Source organism: Scatophagus argus, chromosome 21 (assembly GCF_020382885.2).
Source record: "Scatophagus argus isolate fScaArg1 chromosome 21, fScaArg1.pri, whole genome shotgun sequence".
Lineage (NCBI taxonomy): Eukaryota > Metazoa > Chordata > Actinopteri > Scatophagidae > Scatophagus > Scatophagus argus.
This window is the reverse complement of record NC_058513.1, coordinates 5,769,811-5,786,645: the sequence shown is the minus strand read 5'-3', so window position 1 is coordinate 5,786,645 and position 16,835 is coordinate 5,769,811. Positions and strand designations below refer to the sequence as shown.

At 41.3% G+C, this 16,835-nt stretch overlaps 1 protein-coding gene across 1 annotated transcript; it reads right to left on the bottom strand.

Annotated features, from left to right (window-relative positions):
* Positions 1–342: 342 nt before the first annotated feature.
* On the bottom strand, positions 343–16,529 carry mms19 (MMS19 homolog, cytosolic iron-sulfur assembly component). Its single transcript, XM_046377407.1, has 31 exons — positions 16,283–16,529; positions 15,717–15,765; positions 15,464–15,564; positions 15,281–15,366; positions 15,078–15,152; positions 14,535–14,604; positions 11,868–11,996; positions 11,673–11,734; positions 10,763–10,849; positions 10,567–10,641; positions 10,324–10,401; positions 9,612–9,750; positions 8,827–8,981; positions 8,469–8,547; positions 7,791–7,916; positions 7,630–7,711; positions 7,356–7,453; positions 6,996–7,157; positions 6,189–6,344; positions 5,892–5,991; positions 5,379–5,481; positions 5,128–5,205; positions 4,913–5,039; positions 4,720–4,826; positions 4,511–4,567; positions 4,143–4,329; positions 3,571–3,653; positions 3,269–3,433; positions 2,463–2,522; positions 1,720–1,820; positions 343–1,584 (listed from the first exon to the last, which is right to left on the bottom strand). The coding sequence occupies exons 1-31, from the start codon at positions 16,368–16,370 to the stop codon at positions 1,554–1,556; spliced, it is 3,096 nt and encodes a 1,031-aa protein (XP_046233363.1). The 5' UTR covers positions 16,371–16,529; the 3' UTR covers positions 343–1,553.
* Positions 16,530–16,835: the final 306 nt, after the last annotated feature.

Sequence of the window (16,835 nt, the reverse complement as noted above, 5' to 3'; positions counted from 1 at the left end):
ACTCCTGCACTCATTTTTATCATCTTAAATCTTTGACAAAAATAAAGAAATTGTTGTGTGCCTTTGTTTGGTTGTTCAGCCTTTAAAATGAGGCACTTTAAATACGTCAGTCGGGCACTGTGAATTTTAATTCCCACCCCAACATGTTCATACCAGTAACTTGATGATGGATGAGGTCTGTAGTTGCCATAGAAACATGATGTACAGCTGTGATATCATTTGTAACCAATAGGAGCTGTGCTCCAGTTTTGTTTTGTTTTTTTAAATAAAATGTGTTTGATATTTGACATGTTTATATTTTTATGTGGTGTTATATTCAAAAATGACATTCAGCGGTTTATGTGTAATTACAAAGAAAAGTTTTAATGACACATTAAGTTAGACATTTTAAATACTGTCTATTTCCTTGGCATAAGTTGATGTGAGGTCCAAAGTTAGCCAACAAATGACTCAACTATGATATAGCATCAGTAGTTGTTCAAATGAGACAATACATGGAAGGTGTTTGACACCGTTCTCATAACTTACAATCATAATTCAATGTACACTAAGATCAACATAGATATTTAATTATGTGAAATGAATCTTAAAATTCCTCACGTCAGTGGAGGTTTACCGGGACATCTGGTAAGTCCACATTTTCCCACGCCTCAACAAACCCACCCAGCTGGCACATCAGAGTGACACAAATCAAACGCATGACATTACTGCTCAGTTAAACATTCATTCACATGAGAAGATAAAAGGCTGTCAGTGCTTGCCGGGTTCAGTGCTGCTCAGATATGTTTGATGTTTCCAGCAGCCTAAATTCTCTGAATAATTCAAATACACACAAAAAAAAAAGAAAAAAAAAAAAAAAGGAAATGTCGCCAGCGCAGTTCAGGATCATCATTTATAGAAAATGAGCTTGACAGAGACTTTGCACTGAATGAATGTGCTGTGTTTGCTTTCTCTCTTTGTAAAGAAGTACATACAGTCAAAGTGCATTCAACAAGAGCCAAGAGCCACGGAACTTAATTATATTTAACTTTGTGATCAGGTTTGCAAAAACCTTGCAAAAAAGTATCAATTTTTGGATTAATTAGTTGACTAACTGACAGGTCAGCTGATAATATTTAGTTATTCATCAAGAAACTACACTAAATATTAAAAAATACCTTTGAATACATTTGAGAAGGACACCTAAAAGAACGTTTGGGCTCTTAAGACATGACTGGAAATGCACAATCACCAAAATGCCTCCACGCAATCTAATGGTAGATTTACTCCAAAACATAGTGAGAAAGACAACATAACGTGTGCGTGTTACATATTAAACAAACTGATCATTTTCACTCTTTTAACTTGGATAAAGCTTCACAGTCAGTCCATGCACTCCTTATTTGTTCCTCCATGAAGAGACAGACAGTTACAACAGAAGCATTTCTGCTCAGGGAAGCTGTTGTGTGGACTGCACAGCTTAGATCCTCAGTACCCGGTCCTGGACTTTGACTTTCCCGCATCTGTATTCTTCCTAGTTTAGGGAAGACTTGGGTTGTGTCTGAGGAGCAAAATCACCTCCCCCCAGGACTTCCTAACAGGAACCTATGAGGAAAACAAGAAAGAAACACCTGGTCGTGAAAACCGACTGTGAATACACAGTGAAGTAACCGGCTCCTTTTAACGTGGGAGTTCCCATGTGTTTCGAGTCTGATTTTTCAGCTCGTCTCTGATTCTTACCACTCTGTTCTCGCCTGAACCGCCTCGCTCCTCACCAGCCTCTTCCTGTCGTCCAGAGGTCGGGCCAGAGCTCGCAGCACTCGGGCCCGGAACGGCAGCACCTCAAAAATATTTACAGAAGCTTTATTTATGTTTTTGACTGTAACGGTTTTAGATGAACAGAATGCTGTTACAATGACAGGTATGTTATACAGCCAGAGTTATTAAAAGGTAAATTTGAGTGCGGTGGACTCTAAAGGTTTCGGTTGGGAGAGGGGTCTGATAGTGTCTCTGAGGGGGACAGTATTCACTCTGGGGTCAGATGTGTAGTTATTACAGTTACTCAGAATCACTGAATTTTTGTTCTCAGTTTCTTATGAAGACTTTCCTCCAGTGTCCATAACAACCGTAACACAGTAATAATTAAACAAATGGGTCACATTCGCAGTGTTTCAATGGTAAACCACTATTTTTCACTGCAGGCACATTTCATAAAAAATATTCAGTTGAGAAAATCCAAAATTGTGGAGTTTTAAACTCATACAATCTACACACCGGAGATTAGATTCCTCTTCTGTACAGACAATAAATTATTTCTTCTTCATGATATAAAAAAAAACCTCCAAATGGATTCATTAAAGAGGTGGTCTTTAAATGAAAAATGAAGTTTATTTTTACTTGAGCCAGAAAGAAACCCCAGGTTTGAGATTTTGAATATTTACAATTTACCAACATCTAAAAACATGGAGGGTTTGAAGTTTTACCTCATGTGTGGGGAAGTGGGAAACAGCATGAATGCACCGCAATGAGGCAATCCTCACATCCTGCAAGAGACAAACAAAATAACGCTCAGAGCTCTGGCTAATGGATATATCATGCTGTACAATGAGCAGCTTCATCTGACCATTTACAACCACTTTTGTCTGTAACTTAAAGACGTATTTTATTACTTTTTCAAATCAAACAAAGCATTACAATTACTGAATTTTAAAAGGGGTTGTGACTTTTTCACTGTTATCTATTGTGAAAATACAGCAAGGGACAACTGCAGATGATTCGAGAGATGAAGCTTACAGGTCACTGTTACCCCCTGCTGGTCATGAGTATTAATTACACATATCACTATGGTGATGGTGGATGAATCACCGCCACAGCAGCACTAAAATAATACAGCAATGTGTCAGTAAAAAGAGAACTGAAGCAGACAAGTAACTAACTTGTTTGTTTGCTTAACTGATAAAGTAATGAATACCTTCTGAGAGAAGTAACTAGTGACTGCAACACAACACTGATAAAGACACAGTATTCCATCTTCTGACAGGAGGAATGAGCTTGTTAGTTTCTTCTCGGGCAAGGTTCTTTACATTAATGACTGTTTTGATGAGTCTGAATATTTTAAGGCCGCACATGTATTTGTAATTGCTTTAGTACTGCTCTTATTTAATAGAGTTTGCAGTAGTTTTGAGTCCTCCCATGCTGCTAATAACAGTTTGACCATAAACTCAGACCAACCAAAGGTCAGTCCAGAAAACATATATGAAACCTACAGTATGCATGATATCTCACTAACCATGGCTGGACTAGAGGTGAGGGCCAGCAGCCTGCTGACCAAAGCCTCGAGCTGCTGTATGAGTGCCGGTGGTGGGTCCATGAGGACGGGCTGCAGGCAGGCCAGGGTGGACAGCTGGACGCCCCGGTCAGGACATGACAAGGCCTCCAGCAGCAGAGACAAGAGCTGGACGGGGACAAAAAAACCCTTCACATTACTGCTGACCATTTTCTGGGTTTTAGCAGTCAGGCAGAAGTCACAGTCATTTTAGTACTACGTGAAAATGAACTCGTAGTGGCGGCAGAAGTCCGCTCTTTACTCACCGCTGGTAGTTCAGTGACTTGAACCTGCTTGGGCAGTTTGTTGACTATGTTAGACAGAGCCTTCAGGTAGTTGGGCTTCTTCTCTGTAGAGGAGACAGACGGAGAACACGTTACCTAAAACCCATCTCTTCATTTGGAGACTATTTGTACTTTTTTGGAGATTTTACACTTCACACGTCCTACAGAGGTTGTTTTGAGTTTTACAGCAAGAGCAAGCAGCTGTGGAAAGTCCTGACTCTACATATGCACATCAACACCCACATCGCAAGTTATCACTTATCAGCATTCAAAAGCCTTCCACCAGAGAGCAGAATGGATATGAAGGTTGCATTTCCTGTTTTTCCCTATATATTCAATTATGACGGACCAGGAATCTTGGTATAAACTTGCTGTGCTCTGAATATTACTTTTTGTAATGGAGAACAGCATGCATTTGATCTGTTAAAGCGCCTTTTATAACATAAAAATAAATAAAATACAATCAAAAAAAATACAATTTTCAAATTATACACAGTGAATCAACAGAATTTAAGTTAGTTTATATAATCAATCTACACAGTAGTGGGGCGTACCTTCCGGTGCAGCGTTGAAGCCTTGGACCAACTTGGCTGAATTCTCGCTGAAGAAGCGCTGGCGGTACATGATGCGAACATCAGCATGGCAACTACGGTTCAGGACGTCTGCAGAGTCGCTCATCAGCAGCGAGAAGCCGTCTGCTGCCATCGGACCCAGTTCAGAGTCATCGAGGAGGGAGAAGAGCTGCAAAAATACACAGTTTGGGATCATTTCAACTGCAAGCGTGGATAAGTGTGCAGTTTATCACGCTGCATGAAAAGCTGTGAACTGAAAGAATCACATTGTTCGAAAACACAAGTTGTGTGTCCAGTGTGTGCAGGAATAAATAGGACCTACAACAATGACTGTGTGTTCCTGTGTTTACCTTGTCAGTCAGAGCTGTGGACAGGGGGTGGTATCTGAGAAGCAGAGCCTTGGCAACCTGGAGACAAGAGCAACTTGCTGCTTCTTATATTAACATATACATTTGTCAACTTATCTTAACTATCTGACAAAACATTTTGACAGTACAATTTGAAAACCAATGATGCAGACAATCAGCAGCAGATGCACTGAGCGCAAGGTGACTCTTACCCAGATCATGAGGGTGAAAGCCTGAGTGCGTACGGTTGAAGCCGCGGAGTCCAACTCACTGCACACTCTCTTCCTCGTCTTCTCGATGAGGCTGTCAAGGGAATCACCTGAAGAAGAACCATCACAGCTGCTCTTAGTTGACACAGTGAGCCTCAACCAACAGCAGAAGGAGAGTGCAAAGACACAAACTGACCCTGTGCTCTTTTATTAATCAGGCCAGCAAAGCACTTTGCAGCCGAGGTGTACGACAGCGGGTGGCTGCAGGTGCAGCTCATCTCCTCCAGCTGTGACAGCAGGTGATCCATCTGAGGCACCTCCACCTAGAGGACAACACACAACGCTCAGTACCGCTACAGTAACAACTTTTTATTTTCAGTGAAATGATTACATTTTCAAGAGGAGACTCACACTGCGAGGTAATGAACACACACATCCCATGAGCAGACAAACCATCTGGGACTGGCTCCACGAGTCCCCCTGCTGCCTCTGGGGAAACATTACAAGCCTCAATAGCAACACTTTTAAAGGAATAGAGACATTCAAAAGTACCGCAAATCCAAAGGTAAATTATGACTGTGAAATATAAATGATACAAGGTATACAAAGAATAATTCTGCATTGCTGTTGTATTTTTGTGACAAAGTCTGAAGTAGACAAACCTTGAGCAGCTGCATGTGTGAAGGGAAGGAGTTGTCAGGCAAAAATGAAACATCACCATCCAGGAAGAGAGACGCAGCCCGTGCTGCCGTCTGTCCCGCCAACCTAAAGACAGGAAACCACACAAACCTCATGAAAAAGGAGACCGACAAAATAAGAAGATGTGAGAAACAGACAGGAACTAAGAGCATTTTTTTATTATTTTTTTTTTTTTAGAAAAGCTTCAGAGCAGATTTAAAAATTAAAACAACAAAAAAACTGAGCAGCTTGTTCCCAACAGAATACGGTTGGGTACGGTGCGATGACAGAGCAGCTGTAAGAACAAGTAATGAGGTGTACGATACAAAGTTGTGATCATCTACGATACCTTTAACCCTGTTCCAACACTGTTTTCTTCAGCTAATTAGAGAACTTAACTCGGCTTAGTCTGCCTTCACATTTCAGAGTTATGACCAGTTCAGATCTACACAAACATACAGATACCATCCTCATGGTTTCAGAGAGTTTGTACTGACGTGGGCTGCAGCCTGGAGCAGGAAGTACTGATGACAGGGACCATGGCAGACAGGACCACCTCCTCCAGAAGGGGACTACGAACACCAGACGAGTCCTCGCCTGCAAATTCACGAGAATTTGAGCGAGAATAATTCAGCTTTTCAATTTGACAAACCGACGGGGCAGCAGTTATGAAGCAGGAGCCATTAAACTTAACATTTGGGTATGAGTGTGGTGGAACTGTGAGTCAAAATGTGAGGTTAGTGGTGAGACTGGATGCTAGAGATTATCATCATTTGAGATGACGAACAGCTCACCCTGCAGTGCTGCCTGCAGAGCCAGAGACAGCAGGCGCGGGATGATGATGTCATGGAAGCATCGTCCGGTCTCCTCAGTGTCCTGAACCTGCTCTGCTATTCTTTGGAGGCTGCGACACGCCAACACCACATCCTCCACTGAAAAACCTACGCTACCTGAAAACCAAAAACAAGAAATTGCTTTGGCATTCATCTGGCACCTTTTGAGTTTTTTCTTTTTGTTCTTTCTTTAGCATGTACATGTGTGACAATTCCTGCACAACACCAAACACGTATACAATAATAACTGACGCATGTAATTTGACACGAGCTAACAGGCCTGACACTTAGATGTCAGCATCTGATGGGTAATGTCTTGTCCTATTTGACCATCAGTTTCTGTATTTGGAGACAGACAAATAATAAGTGGATTATCTGGATCAGCGTTCTTATGTGGTCCACACCAGGCTCACGTTAACTCAATATCTTCCATCATCGGAAAAGTGACTGCTCTGTTCATCATTTCACTTCACGCCCTCGTAAATGCATAACCTCTGAGTTTGGTCTGTCAGTTAACCTGTCTGTCGGCTAAAATGATGGACAAAGAAAACATCTGGTCCGTACAGCTCAAAAGTTCACACTGCAAATGCTTCTGTCAAGATATGGCGAGATTGTGACGTCTCTGCGGCAACTTATGAGAAAATTTTGAAATCTCTCTAAAGGTGAATGGCTCTTTGCTTTTTCACAGATTATATAGACTGCTGACGTCCAACAATCAGGTATGAAAAGAAATGAGCCTGCATGTGAAGTCAGAAAACAACAGACCACCTGTGTGTGCTGAGCTGAGGACCTCCATGAGGACAGGTGTGCTCTCCTGTACAACACTGGGTTGGATGGACATCGCAGCCAGAGCTGACAAACACCGCTGGCGCACTGCATGATGGGAATGTTTCTCAGAAGCTTCTCCGTTGTTGTCTTGATCCATAGACTCTGAGCAGAGGAGACACTTTGTAAGGTTTATTGCTGATGTCTTGGTCTTCTGACTGAATGTTACTGTAACATTTCCGCTGATCAGCATCAAAAATTGGCATATAAAAAACGTGAAAAATTACAATGATGATTATTAATATTGTTTCATACAAATATTAGAATCTGTATAGAGTTACCACATATGTGTGTTTGACTTACCAGAAAACATCTCCTGCTTCAGCCTTGGGATCATTTTAGTGATAAAGGCTGCCGGGTGCAGCTCTGCTAAGGCTCCGACACACTCCACCACAGCAAGACTGGAGGCAAAAACAGGACGAAGACACAGAGAGCTACAACTGATGCTTAGTTCAGAGATCCTGATTCAGATTTTTGCCAAAAGCAAAAGAAAAACAAAGGGAGCTATACTTAACTGATCTGAGTATAGTACAGAAAACATAAGGAGAGGAGATACAGATGTTCAACGTGAGCTGACCTGACTCTGTCGTCCTCCTCTGTCAGCAACAGTTTGGTCAGGTGAGCTACAGCCAGTTCAATATCAGAGTCCGACAGGAGAGCTGAGAGACACAGTACATCTGTCATACTGGAAACAGTGCCGAGTGCCACACTCTGCTGTCAGCTGTGTGTTCACCTCACCTGTGTGTTGAGCTAGCGAGGTGAGCACAGACGCGGCTGTGATCTGCAGACTGGCATTACTCTCCATCAGAGCCGCAAACACGATGCAGCACAGAGCGGAACGCAAGGCTAAAAGCACACTCTCTTCTAATGTGGAGGGGCGATACACAAGGAGAAAACAGAAACATGAGTTAAAATTTGGGGTTTTGTGTCTTTATCCTCCATGGTTACATACAACTTAAACACCTAAAACACACAGTATTTTAAAATAAAAAGAAGATAATAATTTTCCTTTATGCCAAAAGACGTTAGACCACAGCAGGTTTTTTATTGTCCTCATCATACGGGACGTTTTATCTCGACTTAATTCAAACACCACACTCCCTGCACCACCAGCAGCACAGCGGCATTGAACAGATGAGCTATAAAACTAACACGTCTCAGATGTGCAGATTTTACCAGGATCTGCAGCACAGCAGAGCAGCGATTCGTGTTATTGGTGGTAATCTTTCAAGAAGATTTTATTATCAGGAAATAATTACATCAAGAAAGGAAATGCAGATTCAAATGGGATCCAAAGACTTGTGTCATTATGAACTGGTGTTAAAGTGAAATAGGCTGTAAGAAAGGGATGTAAAACATGAGGGGTCTTGAGTGATTAAGATGCCCTGCAGTAAGACAACAATAAACAACACTTGCCGTTCTCTGAAGACTGCTGGGTTTTAACTGATTGGATGAATCGCTGCACCACCTCCAGTAACGTTCGTCTGTGGGAACACTGTACCAAGAGAAAACTAAATTACAGCTCTGCAGCTGCATGTCTCTGCCAGCCAGTCAAGTTTACATCAACTTCTGTCCAGATTCATGTTATAAATGCAGTTGAGAGTTGGTAATGAATGTAGCTCCTAGCAAATTGGAGGTTTTCACTATATTGACATGTATGATTCCAGTGAATGATTTCTAGTGAGAAACTCCCATCTCCCTATCATCCAACAGCCATCAGACTTGCTCATAGTACACTAAACAATGTGGAATTCGGTCATTTTTAATTGCTTGCCTGCGTTCTGCTGTTGTACTGCTCAATGATGGAGGGCATAACAGCGGAAGTTATGATGTGGCTCGCCCTGATGGAGGCGCTGCAGGCGGCCTGTAGCAGCTTGGCGCTGGGCCACACGAGCTTCAGGTCCGGCTCACACAGGTGATGTTTGCAGTCTGGAACAACATCACACTTTGTGTAAAACACAAGATGACTGGCCATGTTTCACAGTTTTGTGCTGCTACATTAAGGTTTCATTGCCTGGTTTCAGTTAGGGATTTGAGGAAAGGATCAAACTATTTATATATCAGCCAAAGTTTCAATTAGTTCAGTCTAAAATACACCGACTGGTATTGGCCAACGATAGTCAAACCACAGCAGCAACCTCACAATCACTTACACGTAGATGAACTGAATATAAAAGTCTATATTTTAGCAAAATGCATTTCTCCAACTATAACGACTCTTTGGCAAAAGGAAACTTTGCATCTGCTACACTGTTGACGTGACATGTTAACTGTACAGGCAGCTGGTTAAAATGAAAGGCCTGAACAATCGCTGAAAGGCATAATTTCTTGGCCATCTTCTTGAGCAGCAGTACACCCTCCCATTACCACAGCCCTGACACATTCACTTCTACTATTTTAACATATGCACTCTCTCTCTCTTACCGCCTTACTGCCACTCTGCAGGGGAAAATATCACCTGTATCTCTCTCATGGAAATGTGTCCTTTGTGTGGATGTTTTAAACACTCCTGCAGTTTATGCTTTCTCCCAACAGAATGTGTATTTATTTACAATTCACCTTTGAGAACAAGATCCAGGAAGCTGCAGAGGGAGTCTTCAGAGTCAGAGTTGAGGACTGAGCGTGACAGACAGGAAGTGATTGCGGTAAGAGCAGCGAGGCCAGCAGACTCAATCTTCTCACTAGATGTCTGAAACACCTGCAGTGAAACAACAAGAGGGGAACATTTTATAATCGTTTGTCCTTCAGATTAACTAAACTTAACTTAACTTATATCAATATCAGTGGTTAGTTTACTTTGGTCTAAAGGATTCAACTGCAATGGAGTTTATTTTGACATATTTATGGCACTGACATTTAGATTTCATGTAGTTTCAGTGCCCAGAGCACAAACAGCTGTTAATACTGATGAAGATCACCACGGGCCAGATTTCACTTTGTTTTGTTTTTCTTGGTTTTCCAAGCGTGAGAAAACTGCATTTAGACTTTCTTCCCATAAAGCTTTGTATTTTGGGTCATTTCCTTTCTCTCAATACAACCTCATTTCTGATGAACTATCATCAGGTCCATTGTTAGGAGACTGTGACTCACATTATTATTGTAATATGAGAGGTTATATAGATATATACAGATGCAGAGTGTGTTGATATGAATGCAGCCTTGGAGATGCTTCTTTTAAGATTTTAAGAGTGAAATAACTGAAAAAACATTTTTTTCACTGACGTTACTAAATAAATAAAAAATAAATAAATAACAAATCAATCAAACAAACCTCTCTGCGCAGCGACGCCCACAGTCCCTCAAGGAACTCTGCCAAGTCCTTGTGTTCGTATTGTGACACACAAGCAGCCTGGAAAATATCAGGTGTGGTGAAATAAGAAATCAGATGCAGCTTTTACAGCAACAGTTACAATATATCATTACACACTAAGGATATGAGCAGGCACATTCATAGTCAACCCACCGGACTTGTATATGGCACATTTTAGCAAAGAGTGGAGATGAGATTTCTTACCAGAGTCTGCAGCGAGTCCAGCTTCGCACTCAGAACATCAGAGTCCAACTTTTCGATGATGAGAGGTAACAGAAACTGCAGCAAAACGTAAAAACTCTCTTTGAGCCCTCACAGAAAGCTTACGTTATCAAATTCTTCTCAAGTCACAACATCCCCATGGCAGCGAAAAGAAAAATGTCGAGTTGGTAGTCGGTACCTCAGCAAACTGCGGCGTCCCGGTGAGGACGTCCCTCAGCGTCAGAACGAGCTCCTCTCTGGTGATGCCATGTGGGTCATTGGGAGGCTGAGGCAGTTAGGTGAGTGGTGTGTAAGAGTGAGGAAAAAGAAACAGAAATCATAAATGCACTAGCAAGAGGCCCTGCAGGTAAAGTGAAGACTCTTTGTCCAACATGTTCTCTTCAGCCACAACAGCAAGGAACTGTATTCTGCAGACAATCTGAGAACTCCACAGAGTTCAGGATTAAAGTCCAGTCAAACAAGTCTGCAATTCATCAAATAACTAACACTAGCCAACAATCAATCAAGCACTGATGCACATTTAAGCGTCAACTGAGATTAAAAATTATTTGGATACAAGCATGTAAAAGTGGAAACAGTTTCTGAGTTTCCATGAGATCATTATTTGGAAATTCAGTGAGACTCTTCCACATTGAATAGAATATTAATTTTAGAATATTATCTTAAACTTAAATAGTAATAAATGGTTTATTGTTTGACGCTTCGCTTTTTGGTTGGATTTGAACACACAAGACCTCTCTTACTGCCATAATTCAGAACAAAAGACTGAAACACAATGTGAAAGGTGTATCAAGTCCTTGAACAGCTTGTTTCATTTTTATCTGGGAAGACAATGTTACTGTGCTCATGTCACACAAGACCATGCATCATATGAGCAAAATTGTGGCAATGTACTGGTTTTCCCCCGAAAAACAAAGGATGGCAGAGTTGGGAAATGTGCATGAGCAGAAGAAGAGGCGGACATTGTATTGTTGTTTTCTACACAGTTCCCCTGAGGTCACAGGAAGTCAGTGATGACAATTTTGTCTGCTGCCCTCTCTGCTTTCGTCAGTTCTCAGGCAAAAGCAGCTGAGTAAACAGGGACTTACGGGGGTGAAGTCGATAGGGAAATAGCAGGACGTCACTTCGAACAGCTCCTCTGTGAATTTACCTGAGACAGCAAACAGGAAATTAGTAGGAGGCTAAATAGAGTCATGCTTCAACTGTGGATGGATTGGTCAGAGAAAAGGTCGGAGAGGGACAAAGAAAAGAACAGGAGACAAAGATCCTGCATGTGCTCTCACCTAAATCATAACCTCTGTAGATTATGTTCTTGGCAACCTGGAAAGCTAACAGGAGGTTGCGGGGATCCCTCTCTCCATCCATTGACTGGACAAAACCAAACACAAAGTCTGCGCCCAAACCCTTCAGTTCTGTGAAGGAGTCACACAGGAAAACACAATTTTGCTCAAATTTTGACCTGACATTACTGAATATTACTTAAATCTATTACCAGCAAGCACCATTATTTAGCCTAATTTCTCTTAAATCAATATTTTATGTTATCTAATCAATAAATATACAATATATCATTAAGTGCTATAATCAGGTTTATGTCTATGCTAGTACAGTGGTATGAAAAAGTTTGGGCACCCCTGATCATTTTCAGGATTTTCCTTTATAAATCATTGGTTGTTCGGATCAGCAATTTCAGTTAAATATATCATATAGCAGACAAACACAGTGATATTTCAGAAGTGAAATGAAGTTTATAGGATTAACAGAAAGTGTGCAATAATTACTTAAACAACATTAGGCAGGTGCATAAATTTGGGCACCCCAACAGAAAAATGACATCAATATTTCGTAGATCCTCCTTTTGCAGAAATAACAGCCTCTAAACGCTTCCTATAGCTTCCAATGAGGGTCTGGAGTCTGGTTGAAGGTATTTTTGACCATTCTTCTTTACAAAAAATCTCCAGTTCAGTCAGGTTTGATGGTTTCCGAGCATGGACAGCCCGCTTTAAATCACACCACAGATTTTCAATAATGTTCAGGTCTGGGGACTGAGATGGCCATTCCAGAACGTTGTAGTTGTTCCTCTGCATGAATGCCTTTGTAGAGTTTGAGCAGTGTTTGGGGTCGTTGTCTTGTTGAAGTATCCAGCCCCGGCGCAACTTCAACTTTGTCACTGATTCTTGAACATTGTTGGCAAGAATCTGCTGATACTGACTGGAATCCATGCGACCATCAACTTTTACAAGATTGCCAGTACCTGCACTGGCCACACAGCCCCACAGCATGATGGAACCACCACCAAATTTTACTGTGGGTAGCAAGTGTTTGTCTTGGAATGCTGTGTTCTTCTTCCGCCATGCATACCGCCCCTTGTTATGTCCAAATAACTCAATTTTACATTCATCAGTCCACAGCACCTTATTCCAAAAGGAAGCTGGCTTGTCCAAATGTGCTTTAGCATACCTCAAGCAACTCTGTTTGTGGCATGTGCGTAGAAAAGGCTTCCGCCGCATTACTCTCCCATACAGCATCTCCTTGTGCAAAGTGCGCTGAATAGTTGAACGATGCACAGTGACACCATCTGCAGCAAGATCATGTTGTAGGTCTTTGGAGCTGGTCTGTGGGTTGAGTTTGACCGTTCTCACCATTCCTCGCCTCTGCTTATCAGAGATTTTTCTTGGCCTGCCACTCCGGGCCTTAACTAGGACTGTGCCTGTGGTCTTCCATTTCCTCACTATGTTCCTCACAGTGGAAACTGACAGCTTAAATCTCTGAGCCAGCTTTTTGTATCCTTCCCCTAAACCATGATGTTGGACAATCTTTGTTTTCAGGTCATTTGAGAGTTGTTTTGAGGCTCCCATGTTGCCACTCCTCAGAGAAGATGCAAAAGGGAGAACAACTTGCTACTGGCCACCTGAAATACCCTTTCTCATGATCGGATTCACCTGTGTATGTAGGTCAAGGGTCAATGAGCTTACCAAACAAACTTTGTGTTCCAATAATTAGTGCTAAAGGTACTCAAATCAATAAAACAACAAGGGTGCCCAAATTTATGCACCTGCCTAATGTTGTTTAAGTAATTGTTGCACACTTTCTGTTAATCCTATAAACTTCATTTCACTTCTGAAATATCACTGTGTTTGTCTGCTATATGATATATTTAACTGAAATTGCTGATCCGAACAACCAATGATTTATAAAGGAAAATCCTGAAAATGATCAGGGGTGCCCAAACTTTTTCATACCACTGTATAAAATGAGGGGACCTTGTTGAGATCACTATGTGTCACCCTTTATATTGGTGTGTTTCTAACAATTACTGGCAGCCACATGCAAACACTTCATTGTCAGCCTTTAGTTTGGATCCCACACAGCAGGTCTACGCAAAACATGCAAAATTGTTCAACTGCCAAACAAAACAGAAGATGTGACAACTCATTTATTCCAAGGCTGGTAAGAGTCTACTCGCCCTGCGGTTTGAAATGATCATAGTGATTAGTCAGGCAACCGATGCAATATCTGACTTTCCAAAGGAGTCTCTATTGATCAGATCAATCTACATATCAAACCAGGCTTGTAGTATCAAAACCAGGACTCTGACTCGAGTCCGACTTGAGCCCTAATTTTAAGGACTTGTGACTTGACTCAGACTAATATCTATGTTTAGTTCAATATTATATAATAATTATACAATAATATATTTGGATTGGACTTGACTCGACTCAGATTTTTCTTAAATGACTTGGACTTGATTCGGACTCGAATACTGGGAACTCAAAACTGGACTCTGACTCGAAGTTTGGCAACTTGACTACAAAAGTGTACACACAACAAGTCTACACACAACATTATATTTTCTTCCAGCAGAGCTCTCAGTCAACGTGAGGCACTGTTGGTGCTTTACTTAGCTAACTGAGTCACTGTAAGTCTGACTCAAACCTGCTGTCTCTTACCGTCTTCTCTGGTCTCCATGAGGTTGATGAGCATATTGTAGACACAAGCTCTCTCTGGAAGCATCAGAGACTGAAGAAAAACAAACCAGATGAGCTTTATTTTAAAACTATTTAGGTTGCTCAACCTAAAAAGCATAATGGATGAGGAAGTGCTTCTCAAACGTGAGAGAAACAAGTAAAACATCTTCACACACTCTCAGCTCTGTCTGTGGTCAAATATTGCATGGGTGTGTGCTTGCATATCAGGATTCAAGAGGCAGTTGATGCGTTCACTCTGTAAATAACACATTGCTGTTGTTCATTTATTCGTGTGTTTTTTCTGTTGATGCGCTACTTACTGTTACTCACAGATAAACTATGCAATAAGATTAAGTGCAGCGACTTGACTATTGGATTAAACCCTTTGTTGGAATTATCCCTCACACAAAGCACTTGGGGTCCTCTTACAATAACAAACTTCCTCAGGTATATGTTAAGGTAAAATCTTGTCTGCTACAACTTTAACATTTACATTTAACATTATAACACAGTATCAAGTCTCACCTGAACATGAACATCCTGGAACAACGACCTCAGCATGGATACCGCTGAGCCAGGAGGCAACACTGTACATTTTGTCTGGAAAATGCGTATGAAGCGTAAACACACACAATATGCAGTGTGCATGTTAGTCACCATCATCACATCTTAGGCAGGATGTATCAGATGTTGCTGTCAATGAAAATCTGTCACAGACAAACACTTACCAGGGCTTTGAGCCCCTGTAAAACAGGCGGTGTGACAACGTAATGGTCTTTTAGACGGTTTTCATAGAAGGCAATGAGCACTTCCACTGTGGAGAAAAGAGACAGGCAGACAAGCTAATAAAACATCATCCCTAAGAGATGAAGAGGACAGATTTTCTACAAAATATGAGAGAAGATGTGCACCTTCTCTCTCCGTAAGAACTCCATAGCACTCCTGTAAAACTTCAGAAAGAAGCTGAACTCCTCTGGCTCGAGTGTGAGGCTGAGAGCTGGTCAGGTTCAGTCTTTAGGGGAGGAAATTAAAATGTTAATGTCATTAGATGTTAATGTCATAAGATCACGTCAGATAAAGTAAAAAAATAAAATTAGAGAATAGTCGTGCTCTTGTCGTGTTCATGTCACTACTGTGATAACAGAAAAATTGCTAATATCTTACCCCAATGCTTCCACTAGCTGTAATATTGTAAACTGTCCATCTTTGACACCTGAACAGAGAGACAAGTTCAGCTATTTGTAACTCGGCTAATCAACTACAAACACACACAGAAAACACACATGACACATGCGCAAAACTAAATGATGTGCTTGTACTTTCGCAGTAGATTAACTAGCAGCATCGGCGGAGTCCAAAGGTAGAGTTCATTGACAGGATGCTTTCATTCGGAGACAAACGCTGCAGCTAGCAAAAGACATGCGGCGAAATCACACTGAACTGGCATCAAAAGTCTCACCACTAGTCGAATGACAATTCAATAAAAAGCTAGGAATGCATTCAGTTTGTCCTGGCAACATGATGAAACAACCAGATCAGTGTCAAATGCGAGTGTTTTTGTATCCTCTAGTTGTCACCCCACACAGGATGTTGTGGCGCTAACTTAGCTAGTTAACCATCATGCAGTGTTGCGCATCCTTGAAACGGCTGCTTAGCGGACTCCACTGCGTTCTTCCGGAGCAAACAGTTCTAGAAAGGTGTCAAGGAATATATGATAAAGGCTTGCATACCTGTTGCTGTATCTTTGGCCTTGCTGTCCTGTAGTCCCGAGACATATTCTTCCACCAGAGACAGCAGCAAGGCACTATCCGCAGCCATCGTGCCTCTTACTCAACTGAAACCACGCATGCGCAAAAAGTTAATAGTGAAACGCAAAAGTAATTACATTTACACAAACGTTCATAAAATGTGACCGTTTAGGAACACCGCAATGTTAAATTGCAGAAGTATGTGTTAAGTGCACGTTGTCTGCAAAATGTTGCAATTAAAACCACAATATTTAGTTTTTTGGTGCTGCCTTCAAGTGCTGTCCGAATTCCCAAGAACTGTAGAGTACAACCAAGAGTACAACCTTGCAAAAGTGGAATTCGATGTAATATTCCTGAGGCACAACATCGCGCTTTTGTACTGTTATCTATTTCAAATTAATTATTAATTGCATCAAAACACAATAGCCATACATATTAACTATGAGTTACCTTCGTCGGAGTCTTTATATATATTTATTTATTTTGCAGCGTCGTCCATTCATAACTGTTTTAGTCGAGATGTAAGAGAACCCAA